Raw genomic sequence first — 10,744 nt, forward strand, 5'->3', positions numbered from 1 at the left:
ACAGTGAGACTCTGTCTCAAAAAAAAAAAAAAAAAAAAAATGAAAGAAAGAATCCAGTGTTTCTAAATTCAAAGATATTTAGACAATTGATTTTTAAAAACTAAGTAATTTTATTTTCTAGTCAACATTATAAACTAACTGGCATTTAAACTAAGTAGCATCCATTATAAGCCAGAGAGCTCAAACTGAGTAGTAAAAACCAAACCAAACCAAAGCCCAGGTCCTGGAGGGTTAATCCATTTTTAAGGTCCACCTTTGCACGAGGTAAAGTGGACTATGGCTGCGGTCCCCAACCCCTGGTCCAAGGCCTATTAGGAACTATGCCTCACAGCAGGAGGTGAGCAATAGATAAGCCAGCAAAGCTTCCTCTGTATTTACAGCTGCTTCCCATATCCCTTGCATCACTGCCTGGGCTCCGCTTGCTGTCGGATCAGCAGCAGCATTAGATTCTCATAGGAGCACGAACCCTACTGTAAACTGTGCATGCGAGGATCTAGGTTGCGCATTCTTTATGAGAATCTAATGCCTGATGATCTAAGGTGGAGCTGAGGCAGTGATGCTAGTGTCTGGGAGCAACTGCAAACACACATTAGCAGAGAGGTTTGATTGCACAGAGACCATAATAGATCAGTTGTTTGCAGACTCATATCAAAACCCTATCAGTGAGTGGCAAGTGACAATGTAATAATAACAGAAATAAAGTGCACAATAAATGTAATATGCTTCCATCATCCTGAAACGATCCCCCCACTCGCACTCCCCAGGTTTGTGGAAAAACTGTCTTCTGTGAAACTGGTCTGTGGTGCCAAAAAGGTTGGGGACTGCTGGATTATGGAATAAGCTCATTCACTGCCTTAAGGCAAGGTAAATTTTGGGGAACAGGCTATGAGACAGAGAATAAAAGTCAAAGTAGAAGCAAATGAAGGTATAAGACAAAGCAGGAGACACTGCCTAGATTTTCTCATACCGTCCTAGTGTACAAGTAGGCATCAAGTCCTACAGATTAATCCTCTGAAAATTCTCTCCAAAACATCCACCTTATTATCACAATGATTACCTTAATTCAGGCCTTATATGCTCTCATAGACTTGCTACTATAATAGCCCCAACTCTAATTCCTTCTTTTATTACCAGAAAATTTTTCTGAAATAAAGATCTAATTATACATTTCTTCTTTGGTGGTTCCCCCCACTGCCTACAGAGAATAAGTCAAATTCCCTAGCCTGGAAAGCAATTTACAACTTGGACTCGCTCTGCTTTTTTAGAGGTATATCTCTACCACACTCCTACTCTCGTTTTTACACTTTGCCTTTGCTCATGTTTGTGCTCATTGTCTGAAATATCCTTTCTCTGTGTGTTCATGTATATAATCCCAATTTATCTTCCAAGGCCTTCCCTGATAACCCCAACTTCTGTGAGAACTAAAATGCTCCTCCACAATATTCTCGTATTGCTTTTTTTTTTTTTGAGACGGAGTCTCACAGTGTTGCCTGGGCTAGAGTGCCATGGCATCAGCCTAGCTCACAGCAACCTCAAACTCCTGGCCTCAAGCAATCCTTCTGCCTCAGCCTCCCGAGTAGCTGGGACTACAGGCATGCGCCACCATGCCAGGCTAACTTTTTCTACATATTTTTAGTTGTCCGGCTAATTTCTTTCTATTTTCAGTAGAGACGGGGTCTCACTCTTACTCAGGCTGATCTTGAACTCCTGACCTTGAGTGATCCTCCTGCCTTGGCCTCCCAGAGTGCTAGGATTATAGGTGTGAGCCACCGCGACCCGCCTCGTATTGTTTTTAATATACCTTGACTTTTCTATTTTATCACACCACTGGTTCATATATCTGTATTCTCAGAAAAAATGAGAGTTCCATGTAAGCAAGTGCTTTGTCTTACTCACCTTTTCTCTTCAGTTTGGTACACAGTAGGTGCAAATGAATGTTTAGAAATAGATTAATCAAGGAAGATACCAATAAATATAAGTTTACTGTCTTGATTCTGAGCAACATTTTAAAGATTAGGCTCAAGTTCAGTCTTACATCTTCAAAGAAGTCTTCTCCAACTGCTTTAGACCACAATGCAAAGGCATATTGAAAAGTGAGGCATCTCTCACAGCCAGTAGAACACAATTCAGCATTTAAATAGTCTATTTCACTAGTGTTAATTCTGTCCATCCAAAGAGATGACATCAATAACTGACTGAATCATAGACCAGTTCTTACAGTTTTCTTATTATTCTCTACAATACTTAATTAGGTACATATCCTCCACAATACTTGAGCCAACATTTATTCAGAAAAGGTTCTGACAGATCAAAGGTTGGCAGACTTTTCCTGTAAAAGGACAGATAATATATATTTCAAGCTTGGCAGGTCACAAGGTTTCTGTTACAACTACTCCACTCTACTGTTGTAGAACAAAAGCAGCCAAAGACAATACATAAACATATGACAAAGGCTGTGCCAATAAAATTTTATTTATGGAGAATGAAATGTGAATATCACATAATTTTCACATGTCATGAGATACGATGCTAGTTGCGACTTTCCCCCCCACCAACCATTTAAAAACATAAAAAACATTCTTAGTCAACAGGCACTATAAAAACGAAAAGCAGGCTGGATTTTGGCCCATAGGCCAGTTTGCCAATCCCTGCTTTAGATGGGTGCACTCATCTATATTATAATACAAAACAATTCTGCTATCATATTCCCAAGCAAAACATTAACACACACGTAAAAATACCTTCGTTCAGCACGTTCTTTTTTCTTTAAGGCAACATCCAAATCCTGCAATTGTTCCTCTAATTTTTCACAGAGCAATTTCTGAAGAAGCAAAATAGATGAGTGTCATTTTAACACCTTCCCACAATCATTTATCATATGCATGTTAAACTCATGGAAACTGTGCTCTGAGAGCTGATAAGGGGCCACACAATAAGTGAACAATGAAGCTTTTCTGTGTTTAATTAAATAAAAAGGTGCCTCACCATCCATTAAACAGATGATGAGCACAGTATCTTTGAAACAAAGCACATATTAAAGAAACTTACAGCTTTGCCAAAAAAACACATTCTGTGCCTGTCCTGCTGGCAATAGCATTTGATTCAACATATATACATAAGCATGATTATAATTTTAAAAAAAGATATCAAGACATTTTTAAGGGAGAAAGTTATATGTAAAATAAAATATAATGATGCCAAGAACTATTTTTTTTTTTTTTTAAATAGACATTTGGGGAAAAATGTACACAACAATGCCACATGGTTACTAGGTCAAAACAGACCTGAAAAATTGTAACTGATAAAGCTATGCTAAGCTACAGACATTCACTTGAGTGAGAAATACATATAGCCCATCATTTAAAAACACTATTATTTTTTTTTTAATTTTTTAGAGACGGGGGTCTCACTATGTTGCCTAGGCTGGTTTTAAACTCCTGGCCTTAACAGATCCTCCAGCCTCAGCCTCCTGAGTAGCTAGGATTATAGGTACATGGCACCACGCCCAGCTTAGCCCATCATTTTTAAGGCAAAATGAGACTGGGTTTGTAAGATCAAAGTACTGAATGGTTGCAGTAATACAGAATACAGAAATAATACAGAAATATCCTGTTCTTCACCTTTCAAAGGAAATTTTGCCTGAATTAAGATAGAAGAGAAAGAGAATACATGTTTCCCCTAACCTTGATAACACCATCTATAAAATTACTGACAAAAAGAAGTTAGGTAGAAATGAAAAAAGAGGATGAAACAAAGAGATAAGCAACAGGAAGAAACGTATTTCTTCCCATCTGTATATCTAAATTTGGCACTCTTGGTGCTTATAACAAATTTGGGGAAAAATAGATTATAATTTTACAAAAATTAGAGGGCTTAGGAGAATTGCTTTGGAAAAAAACAAAAGGAAAACCTACAAGATATTTATAAAAGATAGAAATCTAAACAGAGGTCAGCACTATTTACAAATTGCTTTGAAGAATGAAGATATTCAGTGGCTATTAAAAAGTAATGTTAATTTGAATACAAAATCAAGGATTGAAAAAACAGAGGTGGGCTGGGTCATACATGCTGGCAAGGGGGGCAGAACCATTCTCCATCGGGGATGATCATCAGAGGAGGGCGAAGGCAGGCAGTGTGGTATCCACTGTCACAAGAATCACACAGAAGAATCTGAAATAAACCACATTAATGTCAACCTAACTACAACTAAAATTCAATGACTCTTAATGTTAAAGACATCTCAATATGTCAATATTTCTTATTACTATACAGCAAAGGACTCTATTTGCATAAAGCTAATAAAAAAAAAGCTTCACAATTAGGGATGTGACATGCCAATATTTAAAAAGTTTTTCAAAAGCTAAAAAAAGGTCAAGCTATAAAATTTAGTGAAAAATAACAAGTCCTTCCTGACCTGTGGTGTATAGCCATAAATGCTATAACAACGTATTTTTTTTTTTTTTTTTTTTTGAGACAGAGTTTCAGCTCTGTTGCCCAGGCTAGAGTGCCATGGCATCAGCCTAGCTCACAGAAACCTCAAACTCCTGGGCTCAAGCAATACTCCTGTCTCATACTCCCAAGAAGCTGGGACTACAGGCATGTACCACCACGCCTGGCTTTTTTTTTTTTTCTATTTTTAGTTGTCTGGCTAATTTCTTTCTATTTTTAGTAGAGACTGAGTCTCGCTCTTGCTGAGGCTGATCTTGAACTCCTGAGCTCAAATGATCCTCCTGCCTCAGCCTCCCAGAGTGGTAGGATTACAGGCGTGAGAGAGCACACCGGCCTACCAACATATTCTTTTTTTTTTTTTTGAGACAGTCTCACTGTGTTGCCCGGGCTAGAGTGCCATGGCGTCATCCTAGCTCACAGCAACCTCCAACTCCTGGGCTCAAGCGATCCTCCTGCCTCAGCCTCCCAAGTAGCTAGGACTACAGGCATGCGCCACCATGCCCGGCTAATTTTTTCTATATATTTTTAGTTGTCCAATTAATTTCTTTCTAATTTTAGTAGAGACGGGGTCTCGCTCTTGCTCAGGCTGGTTTCGAACTCCTGAGCTCAAACAATCCTCCCGCCTCGGCCTCCCAGAGAGCTAGGATTACAGGCGTGAGCCACCGCGCCTGGCCCCTACCAACATATTCTTTATGACAAAGTTTTAAAGCTCAAGTATCATAAACTACCCTACCACACACAGAATTTTAAACACAGAAAATATCTATTTTAAATAGCATTTCAATTACCTAGCTATAAGAAACACTCACGGTTCTTTCTATCATGTAAATTCAAATAAGGAAGGGAATGAGGTATAGAAAAGGAATGCAATTAGATTGAGGACCATCATTTTCAAATATAAAGGTTAATAACATCAATTAGTCTTAGAGTTATTTTATTGCTATTTGAGTTTAAAATGACCAAATATCTAAAACTTAACATAATATACTCATGAATGTTTAACTTAAAGAAACTTTTTATTTTTAAATAATTTTAGACTTACAGAAGAGTTGCAAAGACAGCAACGTCACCCAGCTTTCACCAATGTTTATATCTTAGATAACCATGGTACATTTATCAAAATTAAGAAATTAACAGTAATATATTATTAACTAAACAACAGACTTTATTCAGATTTCACAAGTTATTCCACTAATGTCCTTTTTCTGATTCTGAATCCAGGATATCCCATTGCATTTGGTCATGTCTTGCTCGTCTCCTCCGATCTATTAACAGTTTCTAGGTCGGTCTTTGTTTTCTATGACTGACAGTGGAGGAATATTAGTCAGATATTTTTTGTAGACCAATTCAGATTGTCCCTGAATTGGAGTTTATTTGATATGTTCCAATGACTAGACTAGGGTTATGGGTTTTGGAGAACGGTGAAGTGCCCTGCTCATCACATCCTATCGGGGGTACATAAGATCAACATGACTTATTACTGCTGATATTAACTTTGATCACTTGGTTAAAGTAGTATCTGTTGGTTCTTTCCACTGTAAAGTTACTACTTTTTACTTTCCATACTCTACTCTCATGATAAGTCTAGCAAACACTCAAGGGGAGGGGAATTAAGTTTTCTAGAGGTAGGAGTATTGAAGTATTTGTGGATATAAATTAAAATCACTACAGTGATCAATAAATTAATAAATCTTTTGGCGGGAGATACATTGAAGCTATGCAAATATCCTTTCTTTCCTTAAAGTTTTGCCCACTAGTTTCATGACTCACTGGGGATCTTGCTTGCAACAATTATTACTGTGGTGTTCTGATAGTGATTTCCATTTCCTTCATGCCTTCCACATTTGTTATCTGGAATTCTGTAAAGAAAATATGTCCCTTTCTCCCCATTTATTTATTTACTTATTCAATTTTTTATTTATGTCAATATCAATTAATATTTATTATTTGGGTTATAATCCCAAACTATCATTATATAATTTGTTGTTGGAATTGTTCCAGCCATGGACACAATGGAAGCTCTTTCCAGGTTGGTTCCTATATGTCCTTAGGACTTGCCTGCATCCTTTTTTTTTTTTTTTTGTGAGACAGGTCGCTTGCTCGGTAGCCCAGGCTGGAGTGCAGCAGTGCAACCACAGGTCACTGCAACCTCCAACTCTTGGGCTCAAGTGATCCTCCCTGCTCAGCCTCCCAAGTAGCTGGGGCTACAGGCATGAGCCACTGTGCCCAGTCTGCATCCTCTTTTTTATTCAAGTACTTCCTTACTTTCTAGGACTACTGATGCTCCAGACACATTTTCTATTTTACCCGTCCAAGCCTTGGAATCAGCCATTTTCCAAGAAGCCTTAGATCCTTTGTTGGAGAATGGTATTCAGAAACTAAGATCTGGATGTTCTGAGTGCTCGTTGCTACTGGAGATCACTACTTTAAGCTCTCTCAAAGGGCAGAGCTAAGAAATATATATATACACACACACACACACACACACACACACATATATATTAATATCTGTATTTTTGTACCTATATTAAAATAAGCATGATTTCACACTAGTATCTCCAGTTCTAATCCAGCATAACAGGGTTCATTCTAGCCTTTGGCTTTGCTGACAGTAAGGACCCTGGCTCCTATTATTTACGCTTTATTTGCTCAACCCTAGTATACACGAAGTTTCTGAAATTCTAACCTCTGGGGAGGTGGGGGTGGAGGAGGTGCACAGTTAAAAGTAGAAAACTACTTTTCCCCTTCTCCATATAATGTACCACCCCTTGCTCCCAATACCCAGGATTCAGTACTAAGTTATTTTAGTATTATACTCCAGTTATATGATTCATTACACAGCCATATGTGGGTTAACCTGGGTACTTAATTCCATTTATCATCTTATTTTATGGTAAAACATAATCTAAATTTCAAATAACAAAATTCCAAGTTAACTTTTAGAATTTAAGTTATTTCTAAAATGAAGATTGTCTCTACTCTGCAATAAAGGTAAAATCATGGGCCAGCTGCAGTGGCTCACGCCTATAATCCCAGCACTTTGGGAGGCCAAGGCAGGAGGTTCACTAGAGCTCAGCCCAGGAATTCAAGACCAGCCTGGACAATATATTTTAGTAAGACCTTGTTTCTACAAAAAAATTATGAAAGGTAAAATCTTACTAAACAGGCTGGCCATGGTGGCTCACGCCTATAATCCTAGCACTCTGGGAGGCCAAGGCAGGAGGACTGTTTGAGCCCAGGAGTTCAAGACCAGCCTGAGCAAGAGTGAGACCCCGTTTCTACTAAAAATACAAAAATTAGCCGGGCATGGTGGCATGAGCCTGTAGTCCCAGCTACTCGGGAGGCGGAGGCAAGAGGGTTGCTTGAGTCTAGGAGTTTGAGCTTGTACTGAGCTACGATGATACCACCTACCTAGGGTGCAAACGAACAAACTCACTAAATAAATACTTCCATATAAGATTTCCAAGTCTCAAGTAATGATCCATTTATTTTGACTAAAGCATATGAGAAATCCCTTAGAGTTCTATATTGATTTATGAATTTACTGCTTTTCTGGTATAAGCTCAAAGGAAGACAAGGACCATGTCTTTCTAGCTCAGCATCATATTCCTACCACTTAACATATAATAGTTGCTTGATATTTTGATTTGAGCATAAGAAATCCCCCACCCTGGGGATTTTCAGTTTCCAATGTCATTCTCTTTGGCACAGAAAGCAGCAATGAGATTTTCCAAGTACTTAATAAAACAGTCAAATAAATAAAAATCCTGTGCGTGCTGTAAAACTTTCACCTCCTTGATATAATTTCTGCTCACCCCCATTTTATTCTCATTCCTCACAGACTCTTGTCACTGACAGCTATTGTTCCCTTAGTTAAAATGCACTCTTTTAGTTTAAAGGGACATTAGGAAATGGTAGGGAGAGAACACAAGTGTTGCTTTTTTCTTGGTTTAGAGAGCAGAAAAGAATACTATCTCATATCTTCTCTTGCCCTTTCTCTGCACAAAAATTTTGACCTAACTATCATAGCCTTGATGATAATAAAATGTTTAGAATGATCTTCTCAGCATAATTTCAATACCTATTCTTCTCAGAGCTAAAGTCATTCTCCAGTTCTATCTTTTACTTGAGCCCTCAGAAACTACTGTATATGATAAACCTCAATAATGAATTTAGTTTTCAGATATGACTTTAACAGTAATACAGAAAAGTATACATAAAATAGAATTAACTTTAACCTAGCACATAATATATATCACAGACTGTGCTAAGGAACTTTACATGAGTTGTTAAAAACACCCCTCAGAAATATGTGGTATGAGCCCCATTTTACAATGAAGAGGTCAAGATACAGAAAAAATAGTGGCTGGTAAGTGGTGGCAACAGGATCTGTCTGCCACATGCTGGCCCCGTCAAATCACAGTGCTTTCTTAAAAAAAAAAAAATTAAATGAAAAAAGGGCCTGGAGAACTACTTCTTACGAACTTTCCAAATTTTAGAGGATTTCAAAACATTTCTGCTCTACAAAATTCTGCCCATGTGGAACCATCTTCTTTACATTTCTTTCTACTTAATAGTTAGAGCTTGCCTTTAAAGTAAAATCCATTCAAAAGAACTACATAATTGCATAGAATTAGCTATAACAAGACTGTTTCCTCAACAGAGTCACTTATGAACTAAAAATGATATACACAGATTAAGAAAAGAACTATTTCTCCAGATTTAGGCCATCTTTGAAGAACCTAATTCCTGGATAGGGAAGCTCCATATAAACCTGGTACTATTCTTCTGACTATATCTGGCCTATAATTTATTCTCTTAAAATTTTTTTTAAAACTGCTCATTTAAAAAATTTCGAAGACCTACTAGGTTACTATTTGATTTATATGTTTTTATAGGAAGGCAATAAGGCCTTCAGGCCTAATTTACTTAAAGCTGGCACTTCAGAAATACCATTATAAAGTAAGTAATTTACTTATTTAGTAATTTATTTATCTATTAAGACAAACTCTCACTATATTGCCCAGACTAGACTTGAACTCCTGGGCTCAGGGGATCCTTCTGTCTCAGCCTTCTGAGGTGCTAGGACTACTACATCCAGCAGAAATACCATTATAAAGTAATTTAAAAGAAAAGAAGAAAACAATTAAAGAAAAACAACACAATAGAAGTACTTGCATAAGTTCATCCATTTTTGAGATGAGATTGGGGTACATCCTTATTAAGTAGAGAAAATATCAATATATAAGCCAGGTAGAATGAAAGCAGGATTTTCATTATGGCCTTCCTAGGATTGGATTATTTGAGAAATAAAAATAAAGGTTACTTTGTAGCACACAAGCTCTCTATCATTAAAAATTCAAATCATGATCAAACCCAGAAGAGTTAGGCTGCTCTGAGAAACCACAGCATACCCACAATATGAATATTGTTCATTTGCATCAGGTACATACTAGTTCAGGATGGTTTGGAAGGCCACATTTTTTGCATGGTTCATCATCATCTGCTAAGATGGCTTCTTCACTTTCCTTTTCCTCTTCTTCTTCTGAAGCTGCAGATGATTTTTCACTGTCAGACCCTTCACTTTCATCATTGCTGGAATATTTCCACCTGCCACGTGTTCGAGAACCAGTCCATCGAACTTTGCCTTTGGGTTTTACCTTGCATAAAATAAAAAATTGGGCTATTGTAAAATAATAAGAATGTATTTAAAAAAAAAAACCTGATTACATGTCCATTGTAGAATATTAAGTCAATATACAAAGAAAAAATGAAAATTATTGTATCCTCATCACCAGATGTACATACTATTAAATTTTGGTATATATTTCTATTATTTTTTCTATATTTTTGCCTTTCTAAAAAAATGGAATCATAATGAACATTTTATCTTATATTTTTCCTTGTCAAAAAATATTCTTCTTATATCACTATAAATGCCATCACATAGCTGTATTTATCTAATCCCCTACTAGACATTTAGGTAGTTGTTTCTCATTTTTTCACTTTCATCAACAATGTACTGTTATCCTTATAAGTATAAATTTTTACGCACGTCTCTGGAGTTAGGATAAATTCCTCGGAGAGGATTCTGGGTCAAAGGCCATGTATATTTTAAATACTCTATAATAGAATGATGACTACATTCTCACATATTGTTATATAAGATTTTAAACCTTGTATTAGAGATGAATTTAAAAATTTTAACTAGTTAGAACTCCTTGTAAAAAATCCTGACAAAGAAAAAAATATATTATTCAGAGAATAAGTTTACAATGCAATTAAGTTTTTTATT

General features: G+C 36.8%; 1 protein-coding gene across 1 annotated transcript in view; it reads right to left on the minus strand.

Annotated features, from left to right (window-relative positions):
* Positions 1-10,744, minus strand: part of RSF1 (remodeling and spacing factor 1) — a 59,723-nt gene that overhangs the window by 26,781 nt on the left and 22,198 nt on the right. The window contains exons 4-6 of the mRNA XM_012651021.1: positions 9,903-10,109; positions 4,066-4,170; positions 2,742-2,821 (exon numbers count right to left, since the gene is read on the minus strand). Coding sequence (XP_012506475.1) covers positions 2,742-2,821; positions 4,066-4,170; positions 9,903-10,109 — 392 coding nt within the window. The remainder of the gene's footprint in view (positions 1-2,741; positions 2,822-4,065; positions 4,171-9,902; positions 10,110-10,744) is intronic.

Source organism: Propithecus coquereli, unplaced genomic scaffold (assembly GCF_000956105.1).
Source record: "Propithecus coquereli isolate 6110/MARCELLA unplaced genomic scaffold, Pcoq_1.0 Scaffold344, whole genome shotgun sequence".
Lineage (NCBI taxonomy): Eukaryota > Metazoa > Chordata > Mammalia > Primates > Indriidae > Propithecus > Propithecus coquereli.